The sequence below is a fragment of the Lissotriton helveticus genome, chromosome 1_1 (genome assembly GCF_964261635.1).
Source record: "Lissotriton helveticus chromosome 1_1, aLisHel1.1, whole genome shotgun sequence".
In the NCBI taxonomy this organism is placed as follows: Eukaryota; Metazoa; Chordata; class Amphibia; order Caudata; family Salamandridae; genus Lissotriton; species Lissotriton helveticus.
This window is the reverse complement of record NC_136057.1, coordinates 638,478,371-638,495,804: the sequence shown is the minus strand read 5'-3', so window position 1 is coordinate 638,495,804 and position 17,434 is coordinate 638,478,371. Positions and strand designations below refer to the sequence as shown.

General features: G+C 42.2%; 1 protein-coding gene across 1 annotated transcript in view; it reads right to left on the bottom strand.

Annotated features, from left to right (window-relative positions):
- CAMK1D (calcium/calmodulin dependent protein kinase ID) overlaps positions 1-17,434 on the bottom strand; it is a 1,511,583-nt gene that overhangs the window by 208,722 nt on the left and 1,285,427 nt on the right. The window contains exon 6 of the mRNA XM_078674169.1: positions 8,194-8,269. Within this exon, the coding sequence (XP_078530295.1) occupies positions 8,194-8,269 (76 nt within the window). The remainder of the gene's footprint in view (positions 1-8,193; positions 8,270-17,434) is intronic.

Genomic DNA, 17,434 nt, shown 5'->3' with positions numbered 1-17,434 from the left:
GAACCACAGGATGTCCACAGCGTCATTGTCGAGACTCGATCCCAGTTCCTCAGATTTAAGGTCAACCGCCCTAGTCGTTAGGCCAACTCCTCCCCCAATTGTGTGTGTTTGTAGCTCCCCACTGTCAATAAGCCTCATCTATTTCTAATTCCACCTTTGCGCTCCTGATATTCCCTGTAAGAAAGCCTCTGTAATTATGGAAAATAAAAGTTACATCATTCGCTGTAAGAAAACACTACCAAGAATCTTTTTTATTTTTTGTTAAAAACAAAGACTAAGGCCCTGATTTAGATCTTGGCGGATGGGTTACTCTGTCACAAAAGTGACAGATATCCTGTACGTCGAAGTATAAATTCTATTATATCCAATGGGATTTGTATTTCGGAGGAGCGAAAATCTGACACCGTTGTGATGGAGTAACCCATTCACCAAGATCTAAATTGGGCTCTAACTCTTGCTTCATGTGCAGCCATGAAAAAGAAAAATAGTATCTCCAGAAGTGTTTTAGCGATGGAAAAATGTCTTTATTGATGTCTGCAGCTGAGGTAAAGAGGGGAGCGAGGAAACAAAGCCCAATGGATTTCAGTTGTGTCAATATTACAAGCCACAAAATAATGTGTTTTTTCAAGTCTTTAGGGTAGTAACATGCATAACCTATTGTTTTTCAACCGTGTAAAGGAAAAAAAAAATCATGTGACCAAAAAATAAAAATAAACACGCATGGAATTGGAATTTATTCTATATTTTCTTTAGATAATTCAGTTTGATGTTAAAAATTATACTTTCAAATAGTTGTGATGCTGCCCTGCAGTACTATTGACATAACTCTTAAGGCCTTTCCTTAGATGAAAATAATTAAATGTCTGCTGTTCAGAATTCTGACTTGAACTGTATGCGGATTGTCCTACCAATGATGCAGATTAACCCCTCTGCATTGTCATATCTGCTGGTTCTAGGCTGACCGCTTCAGAGTGTCCTGACACCAACTACTGAATTGCCAATTCTTTCATTACTTGTCACCATTATAAAAGAGACATTTTCAATTGTCTGTTCCTTGTTTAGCTGGTAGATGGTTCATTCTCATTTACTTCTGGAGTCCCAATCTCTGTGCCTGCTTCTGCTTAAATGCAATTTTCAGCACAGGGGTCCCAGAAGGTCAGGATAGGGGACTCATATTTACACATCTTTACTGCCTTGAGCATTTCACTTCCAAAAGCAACGAGGTGTATGATTCTCCATTTTGAATAATGATAGACCTATTGACATAATTGTTAAAAAGCGCTTAAGAAATCTATAAATACATTCTTCTAGGAAATACAAAATTGTGTAATCGATCATTGATCCTCATGCCTTACATTATTTTTCTCGTACTTGTTTTAATTATTTTACATAAACAATTGCAACAGTCAAGCTATCAGAAAAGCGTGCAGGACAGTGTTATGTGTACGAAGTACATAAACAATGCACATAGGAACTCAGTCAGGAGCAATAATAAAAAACAGAAACAAAGATATGTGAATGAGGCATAATGACGAGTGGGGTGGAGGAGGAGGAGGGGTCGCTCAGCATGTAGTATGGTGGGTAAGGGAAGCTCTAAGACAGAAGGATCAGGAGGGTCTAGTCAATGGTTGGCATAGCACACACGAATCCGGGGTGCGTCTCTTGCTAGGCATGCACTTGGCAATGTGAGGGACCTATGGGCATAATATGTAGATTCCTTGCAATAAGGCACAGTTTGAGCAATGAGTTACCTCCTCAAGGTAAGCGGGTATAATTTTTGGCTTCAATGTTCACAATATAAATGTCCCAGTTCCCACCTCCCGTTCCTGCCATTCCCCTGTCTTGGAGGGAATGTGATACACAGGCCTCCGAATGTGCCCATTGTAGCAACATATTCTATCATTTAGTAGTGTTTGGGACTGTAGGCGCCTTCCACTGCATTCCAATCTGTCATTTAAACAGTACAAACGCATGGTCAATGAACCTGTTTAGATGTTTATCCCTTTGGACCTGGGACGGATCCTGAGGAAGCAGGACTCGGAGGTGGGAGTCAATGCACTGCCCGCTAATTCTGCTGTGGTGGCCATGATCTCTACTCATGTCAGTAGTAATGGGTGGGGCAGTGTCAAACCATATGGTAGAACCCTGACTCATTGAACATACAGCGTGGTCACTCTGGTATGGACGTAGGGAGCATACTCTTGATGCACTGTTGGGATCCTCATGCCTTACATAATACAAATCCTGTACCAAATGATCACCATTCAGTGCATCCAAAACACCTAAACAGCACCATCTTGTTCTTACAATATTTGGTAAAATGCACCTCTACTAGAGTCCTCTTAGGACAGTACTTTGCTTAAGAATGTTCCTCCCCTCCACCCCTATTCCCCACCCACCAGCGACTATTCACTTTCTTTTGGCCTGTCATTTATTCTTGACCCAAGGACCCACACATATGTAATCAAAACATGCAAACATGGTGGAAGATAGTCTATAGCTATTCTTCTAATTGAATGCATACACATCAAAGGTTTTGGCAGCCTTGACTGATTACATAAAACCAACAAAACTGGCTCTACTAACGGGTATATTTTGAAATCCATACCCTCTACAATGGTTGGAATCCAGAGAAATCGCTCGGCAGCCACTCCGGGCAAACCCCCTCTATATCAAACAAGGTTGCCCTGCCACCATACGACCATCCCTCTTTCATGTCTGAGAGACTGCGAGTCGTTAGACTGATGATGCTTGCTTGAGCGACTCTGTGTCCCAGAGGATTGTGGATGCAACTGGGGGATCCCTCATGAGGGTGTGCCTGCCTTTCCAATCTGCCACTGGCCTACATTGCACCCAAAGCTGAAGACCACTGGTTGTTGCTCACTGTGCTTATTATGAGTGATTAGTACTCATTAGTTGACCCTAGTCTCCCTTCAGGGACTTCTCAGGCAACTTAAATCAGGCTCCCCGATAGACCACGCCATCCTCAATCTGGTCTCCCCAGTTATTCAGGACGTGATAAATACTTCCCTCCTAATGGGGCAGGTTCCCCTCCTATGGAAACAAGCAAGAGTCAAAGCACTTTTGAAAAAGACAAACCTTGACCCTGAGGAATGGGCTAATTATCGGCCCATTTCCTTGCTGCGTGGGATAAGCAAATTAGCAGAAGAATATGTTAACTCCATACTGGCAGCTTTTCTTGAGGAAAATAATTGCCTTCATCCCACTCAGACAGGTTTCAGATGCCAACAGGGCACGGAGACCGCCCTTCTTGCCATGGTTGAAGAGTCTAGAATAATCTTGGACAACGGAGGCTGCGTTGCTCTCATTTTGTTAGATCTCAGCACAGCCTTTGATACCGTTAACCACCAACTCATGGTCCAAAGACTCAGGGAGGTGGGGGTGGCGGAAACTGCCCTGAAATGGCTGCAGTCCTTCCTTGAAAATAGATCCTTTTCTGTCTATGAGGAGGATGTTTTCTCAGAGCATATCCCTTTGCAGTGTGGAGTCTCCCAGGGATCCTCTTTAAGTCATACCATGTTTAACATCTACATGAGATCTCTTGCAGATGTAGTACTTCCCTGGGGGATCCACATTGTCACCCATGCTGACGATACCCAGTTGGTGGTTTCTCTCAGTCAGCAAGATAAATCTGAGTGGGCTTAACTTCTTGCCTTGGGAAGGTCTCTGAGTGGATGGACCTGTCCTTTCTAAAAATGAATTGGGCCAAGACAGAAATTATGTTCCTGGGCCATTCTGTCCCCATGAACATAGATCTTCTGTGGCCTAGCTGTTTAGGCCCCCCTCCTGCACCAAAGAAACAAATCAAGAGTTTGGGTGTCTGGTTTGACTGCAATTTGGAATTTAAAGTTCAAGCACGTATAGTTGCTGCCAACTGCTGTGGACTTCTCAGGCTGATAAGGAAGATTCTCCCCCTCCTTCCTTTTGACGCCAGACGTATATTGGTCCAGGCAGTTATACTCTCCCGGCTGGACTATGCAAATGCAGTCTATTTGGGTGTGCCACAAGAAACTATTATTACTACAGATTGTCCAGAACTGTGCAGCCCGCCTCTTAATGAATACTCCTAAATGCAATTCAGCCAAAGCGGCGCTTAGTCTGCTGCACTGGCTGCCTATGCAGGAAAGAATTAGGTTCAAGGCAATGTGCATTGTTCATAAGTCTGTTTCTGGGAAGGGTCCGCCATTGTTTCAGTCAATAGTGCAATTATATCGCACCAATTGGACTCTGAGATCCAATAACAAACGACTACTCGCAGTTCCTATGATCTAGCGGTCACGTACTGAAGGTCGGCGGTTCTCTTATAACGCTGCCAAGTTTTGGAACCAGCTCCCAGATCATATACATCTGGAATCTGGTTAGCTGAAATTTAGGAAACAGCTGAACACTTTTCTCTTTCCGTGATCAGTTTGTGTTGTAAGGTGTCACATGAAGCGCTGGGATGCCCTTGGGTAGCCATGCGCTATATAAGTGCGTACTCATTCATTTTCCAGCCCCGGTGGTCGCCCGCCAGATGTCCAGCGTGTGTCCATCTGGTCAGCCCTGCCCGCGTTGTGTCTCGCCTGGCATCCCTCAAACTGATTATGATGGTAATCTGATCCCACCTTGATGCCCACAACCTGCCTTCGGCTGCTCCCTCTCTCTGGATGAGAGATATCCACTAGCTCAACAATGTGCTGTGCATAATCTTGGCTCCAGCTGGCTTGATCTAGTGCTGACTCCTGCCCGAGGATCGTGATGTGGACCGATTCCATCAGCCAAGGTGAAGTGAGGAGCTGAGTGAGCTTGAGGTATTCCAGTGGGGTCTGCTAATCTGGATGGCTTGCGGCCTTGGTGCTCACTGAGGCCCATGCACCTGTGCTACTGTGTTCCTCTCTTGGGACCCCCTCACCCGGGCAACTAATGAGAGGTTTGCTCACACGAGCGTTCTTGCATACTCTCACTCATGAGCACATTTCTGTCTGTTTGATACCTGACTGAGTATAGTTCTGCCTGATCCAAGCACTGCTCACTTCCGATTTGCATGCTCTCGCTGCCCATGGTTGGTTGACTGCACCGCACTGGATTTCGTTACAATTTCTGGCACCCATTGCTTTCAAGGTTTTTTTCACTTCAATGGGGGTCACGCAGTGACGGGTTAGCCCTCTATTTTGTGGTACCTTCCTAAAATGGTGGCCCCACCACCGTAAGTGAAATAGACAAAAGTCTTCAGAAATGAAAGAAGGATTCCATATACACACTGCATAACAGACCCTCTTTTGAGGTGGCCATCTTTCAATGGTCAATGCGCTGTCTCTCTTTCCAGTCAAAGAGCTCTACTTACCAACATTGGGCCTACTCCTCAATTAATTAAACCCACCAAAGGACTCTGCCCACATTGTTACAAAGACATTAAAGGAGATCTTATCAGCTAGTTGGCCTGCTTCAATATCAGGCAAATCACTCTCCCTCACTTCCACCAGTCCCCCCTGTCTGTCCCTTTCACTGGCTTCATCTCCATTTGACTCCAGCTCCACTTGTTCTTGGGCCTTCCCTGTGACTTGGTAATAGCCCTCAGCAGGTGTTTCCTATTCCCGTAACAGATGAACACACGCAGCTAACAATCAAGACCTATGTTCTCATCCCTTCCTGCCCACACCCTCCACACACATGCATGTTCACAGATTGTTTTTGACATGGACAAAACTAAGAATAACCGGCAACAACCTGAAGCCTGCAGGAGGCTATGCTTTAAAAAAATAAGTACCCCCCCCCCCACCATATCAAACAAAAAACAGCTTCCAAGTCCTTCAAAACATAGACTCCTCGAATATCACCCAGAAACCATTGTTTCAGCCCCCTATTTCTGTGTGAATATAAGTGCTATAATAAGTGATCTTATCTTTTATACAAATATATGAGCACCATGGAGGAAAGCCCTGTTCTCCTTGCTCTTGATCTCTACATCCAGAAAAACACCTCTGGGTCTGAGACAGTCGGTAGCTCCCTCTTCGGCCTTCAGAGAAGTTACCATCAACATTTACAATATTGAAAGTAACCTCATCAAATCATCAGATCATAACCTACAAATATTTGAGGACATTTTCCCTCTCATGAAGAAAGCTGCAACGATTTCCAAATCCATCACCGCTCCAGACCTTCCTAACTCTGTGTGCATCACTTACTCAGCACCATCACCTGATGGATCTGAGCCCGCCTACATCAATCTTCACACCAGGCTCATCTTACACACAGAGCAATTACTTCAGTGGTACATAGCCATGTTACCCACACCTTCACCCCGACACCTCTGACATCCCCACATGCCTCTACCAATGTCTCTCCAGAACGCTGATCCTCTAAAAAAAAGTGACATATCCCTAGCACTCCCACGCACCCATTTCTTGAGCTCTCCACTACCTAACTTCGAGCCTACCCCTAACTCATCCTCCCCTCCTCTGGATCCCCATGTCCATCAGCATTCCAACTTGACAGACATCATCACCCCCTGGCTTCCTTGCCCCCTGCTCCAAGATCTAACAACCAGCTCCCACACCTCACTAGGATCCATACTGAAAGAGATCACTCAAAATGTACAAGAAGTCCTAGCAGATCTACAAAGACTCAGTCAACTCACAATAATGATGACCAATAATCAGTGGCCTAATAGGAACCAGAGGGTGACTACTCTCATTCATGACCAACGCTCCAACTACCTCACCATACCTCCAACACACCTCTCCTTCTCCAATGCCCAAGCAACGGAGTTGGAGAAACATACCATTTCACAATGCGCTTACTCGGCCGATTAGACAGAAAGTCCCTCTTTCCGAAAAAGATATCTACTCCTTCCTCTTATCATATAATTCCTCACACCATGATAACATTGACAATCAAGGTCTAATGCAATCCATTCCTGTGAACCCCCACAGAGTGAGAAACAAAGGTTATACTTTAGTAAGGTAGTAAGATTTTAATTAAAAATGTTTTTGTTAAACTTAGGAATTTACTGAAAAAACACTATTGTTTTGAAACCAAAAAACTGAAATACACCAGTTATATGTAAATGACCCTTGTATAACTTGCACCACGATAGATTTCAAATGTCATCAGTGATGTAACATGTGATGTCATAAGCAGTGCATCATAGCTGTGCAAGTTATAGCTAGGTTTAAATGTTTGCCAAACTTGGTGTAATTCTATTAAGCCATTTTTTCTGTATCACTTCCCAAAATTTCCTATAGGAATTATCATGGGAAACTAAAGCTTTGGGACCTCCCTTTTCATGGTCCCTGCTTTATTTATCACGCCGAAACATTCCAGGAACAAGCTATAGTGAACTTTGTATGGAAAGTTTTGTGAAGACAAATGGTGCCAAAGGTATTACCGAAATAAAAAAATGTTCTGGCAATGGAAACTCAAACCTAACTATAACTGCACAATGGCAACCACCACCACAGGTTCCAAATGGAGCTTTGCTGAGTGAGAAATCCATCTTTAAGTGGAGATTTGCATATTTTCACATAGTGCCCACTTCATTTTGGAGCCTGCTTTCCTCTCACTGAGGTATAGTTCGAGGCGCTGCAACCATGCAACAAAGAATATTCAATTTTTTCAGCCAACCTCATCACTGCACCGAGGTGCAATTTAGTTTCTCATTGTGCATAATACAAGCAAAATAAGCATAACGCAAATGTATGCATAACAAATAATTTAAACTGTGCTTTTAAAAAGTAATATTTGAAAAGACACTCATCACTGAGTTGCAGTCCCACCACTCCAGGGCTAACTCACTAACTGAGGGTGTCATGGCCCTGTACCCATCATTTTAGAGCTGTCTTTTTAATTGGCTGATCCTAGTATTGTATTGTCTATCAGTGCTCAAAAACTAAACTCAAAGTACTGTAATTATCCAATTTAAATGAACTTATTATATCGACCTTACAGGGATGAATGTTTAAGCAGTTCAACACAGATTGGACTCAGTGAACTGCATGCTATACAGAAATGTGTGCATCAAACCAAGCATACCCTTCTTTCACTGGCTCTAGGGATGTTGTACAAAGAATGTTGCCATTGGCCTAAAAGACTTGTATCGGCGTTAATACCTATCGAGTCTTATGGAAATAAAGTGGGTGAACTTGAGTACAGCAGACAGTAATTCTTCTCTTACAAAAGGAAATATGCACTTACAGAATGTATGCTATGACTCCTATGGACCAGCAATCCACTGCTTTGCTGTAAGGTTTCTGGGCCAGCACTTCCGGAGCTGTGAAAACAATGAAGAAATAAAAAATACTGTGAAAAAATAGGTAAATGGGTAAAGCAGAAACACTCCGGTAGTTTCAGAAAAGGCATACAAAGTGTATGGCAGACAAACACCCGCATTAAGTCCATATTTCATTCGAAACTACGGAATTCCCTTTGATGAATGTATTCACTCAAATAATATTCTGAGTATTTTATAAAGATAAAAAACATTATAAAGAGACACAAAGGCTTAACACAGGTTAATATGTTCAAAGCAGACCTGTCTACTCTTTGCTTCAACTAAGGCGCCTCTTTCTTTAATGAATCAGACGTGTGCAATGTATTCAACCAAAGAAATGACTTTTTTAAAAAGTGTGTTTAAAATTGTCTTTAGGAAGTCGAAATGTCATAGTTTAGCAGATGTTTGTGACAGATCACACTTATAGTGTGTACTGCAAATACTAACAACCTCACAAAAATAAATCATAAGGTTTGCGAATAATGCCAAAGGCACTTAATTGGTGCACTCTGCTAGCAAGGTAACCCTGTCAAAGGTGTTTAACGTGATGTACTGCGGTCATAGAACCCCCAAACCATCAATCTTGTAGTCCTCGTTTCAGGAGTCCTGTCATGGAATGTGTACTCTCTCTCTTCTCTGCACCTCTCCACCGTACCTTCATTGCATGCTGCTCTCACCATTGCTCAACTGGCCATCCTTCAGACGCTTAACAAATTGTGTTTAATGGGGTTTCCCACATTCTCTCCAACAATCTTCTTGCCCCTTGATTATATAGCCTCAGAGCACTCCAGACCCTCGAGCCACCACCTCTCTTCAAAACAGTCTCCCCCCTGTTCCTTAAAACTCTCAAGCTTATTGTGTTTCATGACACATATCACTCAGTCATGTTAGCAAATCTCTCCACCATAGGCAACATTGTCACATCACAGCTCCGCTACAATAATCGACAAGCCAGAATCCGACTGGGCCATTCTATATCGGCCTCCTTCCGTATCCACCGTGGGCCCCACAAGGGCTGCCCCGCCATTGCTACCCTTCTGTTCACCCAAGTCATAGAACCACTTGCGATACATGCAAGGGTGGAGGGAGTGGCTTGTTAGTATAATACCACTCACGTCACCCCCCTCTAGGCCAATGACATTCTATTATACCTACAGGACTAACAACCTCTCTTACTGTCTCCTCATGGAATTTGGCAAAGTCTTGCCTTATCCCACTATCCTCCTCTGCCCCTCTGATTGTAGATGGGAGGGCACTTCCTTTTGCTACACAGGCATTTAAATATATTGTGTTGACCAGGATCTTCATGAAGGTAATCTCAAGATGATCAGGGTGTTTAGAAGATAGGTGAGCTTCTGCAAGAGTTTTCTCTTATCAGTCGCAGAACGGGTCGCCCTCTCAAAAATAGTCATGCTCCTGCGCCTTTTATATTACTTTGTCAACTAACCCATGTTCCTAACTTTAAGATATTCCATGAGCTGGACTCAGTTCTTGGATATATTATATGGCACACAACATGTTGCAGTGTACTGGTAGCTAAACTGAGGTTGCTAGTGGACCACGGGGTCTTGGTGTCCCAAGTTTTCATCATCTCTACCTTGCTGCACAACTACAGTGGCTGTCTTGTTGGACTGCTTGTCAGTCACTGGAGGAGAAATCGAACCATGAAGTTGTATGTAGTCACCAAGCCCTCTACAATATTCCCCCTGTATGTTCCCGGCCTTCTGATAGAGCAGAGGTTTTATCTTTCAAAATTGTGACAAATAAGTAAGAAAATAATTGTGAAAATATTTTACACAATAACAATAAAACTGCGTGAAGAGCTCCACGTTTTTGAAAATGACAAATTGCAACTCTGATTTAGATACTGCACTGTAAAAGCATGCAGAATGCTAGAATAAGTTTATATCATATTTATGTTTACTTAATAGATGTGAACTATTAACACCTTCATAATTCAGATTATAAAATGTAATAATAAAGTGATTAAGAGATTTACATGCAAAATTAAATATTCTCTGTGATAGAAATAAATAATATTGTATGTGTTAGGTGTACACTGAAAATGACAACAGAAAAGTAGGTGTTACATGAGTTTTAGTTGTAATAACATTTGTGAATTCTTTATCAGACATACTTATGAATGTATGTGGGACCTAATAATATGTATACAAAGCAGGTATCTATGTACTATTTTGATATATGTGTATACAATTTTATGAGTATCCTATACTCACATTAAATAATTACGATATGATTGAAATGTTTATTAATGCATTTATTGTGAAATTACTACTTTATGCTATGCAATGCGAGATTCAAACTTTTTATATAAAACCATTGTAAATGTGCTGTATTTCATGTAGGCCTCTAATTTTGCCTCTTGTCCCAAATGTGAATGTTGCAATTTGTGCTCTAACTTTCAATTGCTTCCATTCACATCCACAGCACAGTACAGCTCCACTACACTTGCAACAGAAACTGTAACATGCTACAACAGATGGTTGAGAACTAACTCTCAGAAGTTTGAAAGCATGATTTCGCTTATTCCTTGAAATTATCTTATTGTTCATATGACTAAACCTTGCAGTAGCTTAAGGAAGCTAAGTAACCTACCTTAATTAATTCATCCGGATTGTATACTTTTGCCAACTAATTCATACTCATCCTATCTAAAACGACCAATAGGACAGAGCGGTCTGATATACCTGATGATGTCAAGGAGTGTAAACCCAGAACCCCTGGAGTATAATTGCTCAGATTTTGGAACTGAACTGTGTGTGTTCATTTGGTTTGCTTGCTCACCCATTTTTCAGCAAGGGAGACTGTCAACTTGGACATCTAAAAACAAGGCGAAATGTGGCAAAATACTGCAACCTGCTGCTGGCTGGAATGCTAGGATAGTGAAACCTCTTCAGCGGAAAGGGTTAATGTCATGCCTCTGTGGCAATGACAGACTGAGACAGATTTCCTGTCTTTAAAAATCTGGAACTGGTCACTTGGAACTATCTGAACTTTCCCAAGGGTTGGTATGAGGCCTAACAGATTTCCTATTGATCCCAATGCTTCTCTTTCTGCTGAGGAAGATTTATCCCTTCATCTTTGGATCTGATCATGCAGAGTTTGATATTTTCTTCATTAAATCCTACTTTAGTTTAAAATAGGATTGTATGTCATTTAATTAAATGTTTTCTTTACCTTTAAAATCAATACTAAACTATGAGATATAACTGAACTCTGCTGATTCTGACTCATCATTTGGTTGTGGGTATAATCTATGCTTGATACATTTTTTATTCTGAAGATAGACTTTCAAGATAGACATTGAAAGATAAAAATGTCAGAGGCGCAATTATCATATTCCTGGTCCTCATTTGGTAATTGATCATCCTCCAAATATTCCAGTCCCTTTCAGCACAGAACAAGATCCATCAGTGGACTAACTAAGATTGACAGGATTTAGAGGTCAAACATCAAAGTCAAACCCCTTGTTCTATTGGGAAAGAGTTTTTATTGCCCAGTGTGAAAAAGCTACAACACTTCTTAGAGTAGTGTTACAATGCTTTGTAGATAGTCTTAACATCACTCAACATGTTACCCCGTATGCCCCCCAAAATACCACTGTTGGGTCTCCCCCATATTCATGGTTGTGTTACTATCTCTGACCTACATCACTTGGAAGGAGGCTGGCTGCATGTCACTTGGGGACCTTTTTCTCATAGGACATCTATCATTCATCATCTCGCTTTATAGAACAGTTCTGACTAAACAATGAACAATTTTTGATCTATGGGTCATTATGTAATACTCTCTACACTGGGGTAGGTTATCTCCGACACAGAAACCATAGCTATATAAACTATGGGAAATGGATGGAGACTAGTTATTGGCTTCATAAAGCCATCCTGATCTATACCCAACTCTCTCTGTTGATTCTCCGGTACACCTGGGAACTTGAGTTCCACAGAGCTCTCCAGGACAAAGAGTGAGCAAGAGCACTACAATATCCAAATAGAGTATCACGCAGTGCGCGCTTCAAATTAATACAATTCTTCATCCTCTATAGGGCCTATTTCTCTCCATCCAAGGTAAACTACCTAATGCAACCTATGCCCGCTGTTAGGCCTTTTCGGCTGACTTTTATCACATGCTTTAGGGTTGCACTGGTCAGAAATCCTGTTATTGGCTGCAGGACTAACAGGTCTCACAAAATTGGACGTGTGGGCCTGTGCATTAACAAAACTTAAGTAGCCCAAGAAAGCAAAAACAGCCCCATGCTTCCTAGATCCGGCACTTTTGCTTGCCAAACAAACTATCACCAGTCAGTGGCGCTCACCTCCTCCGCTACCTTAGATGGCTGGAATTAGGTGCTCCACCAAAGAGCAAAGGCTGAGGGGGAGCTTCTTCTTAAAGGAGAGACCCATGGTCAGCCGCAAAGACCTCATCGCTCGTGATTACGACACATTGTGGATGCCCTTCATAATAAACCACAAAAATGAGGCATCTTCGCCTAGAACGACTCCTTCCTGCCCAGCAAAGCCACAGGATTCCACTCCCCTACTGGTATCCAAGGATCACTGTCATATTAGCAGCTCCATTATATCAGCCTCTACCCCTCAAAACTATCGATATCTCTCTCTCCATTAGGGGCTTCCCTGATCGCTGTATTACAGAATCATATTTGACAGCATCACTAGCCCCTGAACGTTGGCCTAGCCTTTCAAAATTGTATTATTTGGTTAATCTCTCCAACAGAAGCCTAACCCTTTACCTTCTCAACAATAAGATGAACTGTAACACTGTAGAATGAGTGAACCTGCCCTACTGTCTAATCAATACAGAACCCCACCACTAATTAGCTTATCTTTGTCTGCCCATCAATAGCCAATTAGTCCCAGGACAGATTGTAGACTGCTGTAATGGATTTAATATCATAGGGTGCTAAGCATTGTGTTTCTATTCTTTATAATGTTTGCTGAGGTTAAACCCAATTAAAGATTTTTTAAAAACAAAATTCGCACATCACTGAATTATCTTTCTTCCTATTTCACAAACCTCTCCTTCTCCACTTCCTACTGATCCGCACAGTTTCTGTGTATATATCTACCTGTAGATATCTATTCAACTTTATTCTCTGTCCCTTTCCCTTGCACCACGACCAGCTATGATATAATTTTCTCCTCTGAGTTTCTCTTAACACTTCTATGTAGATTTCCTATCTCCACTCTAAATCTAAATCTTGGTCTACCTGATGGCCATTCCCCAATGGATAGCCCTTCATTCAAAAACTAAGATCATGTATACTTCTCCAACATGTTCTACTGTCTGTCGGTCCACCCCTGTCCACTTCTTTCCCCTGTCAAATTGGCATGTATGAAAAATATACCTTTGCTCACATTGGAAACCTGTGTCCTGGCAAAGGGAGGCACATTTCCTGACACTACCTAACTTCCCCTCGTGTACAGATAAACCCACCTGCAGCTGCTACAAGAAAGAAATTCATGCTGCCGGTTGACCTGAGTGTCAATCAATCAATGGCCTGCAAAGTGTGACTACTCATCCATAAGGGTCTCAAGGCACTGGGGAAGTGGGGTGAGGGTTTGTGGGGTAGAGCTGCTGGTCGAAGAGCCAGGTCTTGAGGCCCTTTCTGAATTAGGCAGTGACAGCAATTGTCTGAGGTGGAGAGGCAAGGCGTTCCAGGTCTTTGTTGCGAGGTAGGGTGAACCTCAGAACCTCAGGTTGCTGAGGTTCTGTGCCTGGTCTGTGGATGATGGGGAGGTTCCAAGAGCTGCAGGCCACCAGGAGTCGTCACAGGCAGATGGGGTGGAGCACATGATGAGGACTTCGGTCTTTTCTGAGTTGAACTTGAGGCAGCTGTTCTTCATCCAGGTGGCGCCAGCCTTCATCCTGTCATGAAAGTTGTTCTTGGTGACTGTGGGTTAGTTGGTGAGGGAGAAAATCAGCTGGGTGTCGTTGGTATAAGAGATGATGCTGAGCCCGTGGTTTCTAACGATGGCTGTGAGCGGGCCATGTAGATGTTGAAAAGCCTGGGGCTCAGGGAGGAACCTTGAGGTACTCAGCTGCTGATCTCTGTGGGTTACAAGAGGAACGGAGGTAGTCTGACTCTCTGAGTTTCAGCCGGTGAGGAAGGAGCGGATCCATTGCAGGGCTTTGTTGGGGATGCCGGCATCATTGAGTCTTGTGCACAGGGTGCTGTGACAGGTGGTATCGAAGGAAGGTGGTTTGCTTCGGTGAACTTGGAAATATGTGCGTTGATGACCTTCTCGATGAACTTGGCTGGGAAGGGGAAGAAAGAGATGGGTCTGGAGTGGAGGACATACTGAAGGAGAAAATATTTGGCATCACTGCTGGTCTGCAACTCTTCTCATGAAGATCTAAGATGCAGAGAAAGTATGATGTGCATAAATAGGCTATGCAATTTGGGCCGGGAAGTCATACCCAACAGGTGTGCAGCACTCAGGTGTCTACTCTTCAGTTAGTTGTAGTGGTGAAAGGGTTTAAGAAGGGATAGGTGTCAGGCCCTGATGGGGCTCCATACTTTGACTGGACTGCTGTAGTTTTGAAGCAAAGGATCGGGGGAGCCACATACTGCTCCTGGCAGCTGCAGAAATGTTTTTCCACTAATGTGAATGCTGATAATAAGGCCACACTTTTTAAGAGCCCAACTTCGCAACTTCATGCACCCCTGTCATCAAACTGTATGCCCCTACTGTTTTCTCCTTGGTGTCTATACTCCTCCCCTCCTCCCCCCACCCCCTTGCCGGAAACCTTCATATGGTGTTCAACCCCTCTAGGCAGCTAGAGACTGTATTTTGCATCCCCACTACAACTATCAGGTTTGAGCTATTAAACATCAGAAAAGTCAGTTCTCCTCTCCCTTAAAGACAGTGAAATCCCTCATGACCTGTGTCTTCAAATCAGTAAACAGCACCTTACTGTGCTACTTCTCGCATAACCTTTTCATCAAAATATGGCAGGAAAGGTGTCTATTATGGGTTGATTAGGTCAGTTCCATGACGCATTTGCTAAAATCTCATTATGTAAAAGGTTTCAATTCATATCCATAGTATGTAAATATATATTGTTTACTATCTCAAAAATCTAGCACGGATCTGCCCTTAGTGGACAAATTAGGGGACAGCCAATTGCTAAAAGCTTACAAAATAACCTTTGAATTTGCCCCAAATATAAATGGTTTAATGCATCGTCTATTTTTGTCTGTAACGCAAACAAAAGACTTGCCTAATGCTCTGATCCTCTGGCTCATTTAGGTTTGGGGCAGCCTGTAATGTTTGCCATAGAACAGACAATGGATTTCAGAATTACAGTGAAAGTAGTTTAGTGTGATGCTGAATGTGGTTGCAAGTGTCACATATAATACCTTTAATTTGATGCAACTGGACTAAGACATCCAATAAAGTCTACAAACTCATGGACATATGTGTGTCATTTTATGTGAGCCAATAGAGTTATCGAAGCTTGACTTAGTTAAAAGTTATTGTGTGCACCTGCAAGAGAAAACAGCTGTTAATTTCACACATCCACATCCACAAAAGCTGCAGTTTCAGACCCTGTTATGTGGGCTTCGATACAGAGCATGCCTAAAACCATAGATATAGCCCATAAAGGAAGCTTTTGATTTGGTGTTGAGTTCCCAATATTCCATTCAAGACACTACTTAAAATTACAACTTACAAATAAGGCGTTGGGTAAATAGTGGATTGTCGAATATCGAAGGCAGAATATTGAAGTGTCACAATATGTGACAGGAATATCGGGGGACACAAAAAATCAAAGAAGTAGGTGCACAGAGGGAGGTATGGACTCTTCATAGCTCCACATGTAAGCACCATGAAGGTATATACATCACAAGGTACGTATAGGTAAGGTAGGTATAAAATATCTCTACTCACTTACCTCTCAATATTTTAAACCTCGATATTCTATTCACAGTATTGTGTCCCATCGACATTCTGCCTTTGATATTCCCAGATCAGACAGAGGAGTGGGTTTTATAAATAGAGGCAGTGATATCTCTGTGATCATCAAACATCACACAATCAATTAAAGAAAGAAAAGAGCTAGTTCAGTCTAGGAGTTTCAGGGATACATCACACTAATGTTTCAGATGGTTCATCTGACCTCCTTAACTGGTGCCTTAATAGAGACGCGTTGGTTAGGAATGACATCTAAATGTTCTATTTTATGTTGAAATCTACTAATAACAAATCATTATTCTTTAGTTATAATAAAGTTGACCCTGTAACCCTTCTTAAGTGTTATGAGGTGACTAAACAGGGATATACTGATGGGATCCCAATAGGGGAGCTTGAATCTTCCCTGCCTGAACTTTAAGGGAGGCCGATAGCCAGCCATTACTCAGAAGATAATTCCAAGTCAAAGCCCTGCATTCAAAGCTGTACCTTGTACACAGTGTGGAGGTTTTGAAATGCAGGATTACTGACTAACAGACATCTGCAATCCCTAGTCCACAGAGGCACATAGCTGTCTTACACTAGGGTACAGATCCTTTGAAAGAGAAAGGAAAAGTATACAGATCAGACTGTCTAGCCCATATTAAGCGAATATGGTCTCAAGTAGGAAATCATTCCTGCAATTTCCAGTTGTTTTTCGGTAAAACATTATATTTTAATCAACAGATGTCACTCTGAGTTCTTGCATTAATAAAGTTGTTTAAAGTTCATGTGTTGAAGAAAACATAACTGCATTCTGAGATCATTATCCTATGGAAAACTGTGTAGATGTTGATTTCTTATGGCCAGGTAATGACGAAGATGTAGCCACAACTGTGAAGAGAGGCAATAATGAAAAGAATAACTGTATAGGTGATTTCATCACCTACATATTTCCACAAGAAGTTGTCATGTTTTGATTAAAGTTTTTAGTGAGCTACAAAAATCACTACTACAAAGATTGTTGTAAACACTTTCACATTGCTTTACTGTTGTTAGTCTGCAACTTTATTTATGAGATGAGGCTTCCGTGTGAAAGGCTTTTAGAACTTAGCCAACAATCTAGATTTTGGCAAGGTTCCTTTGCTCGAAACATTAATTTGAAAGGCTTGTAAAAGATGGTCTAAGAAAAAGAGAACCAAAAAGTACTAGTTGGCAATCACATCAGCCA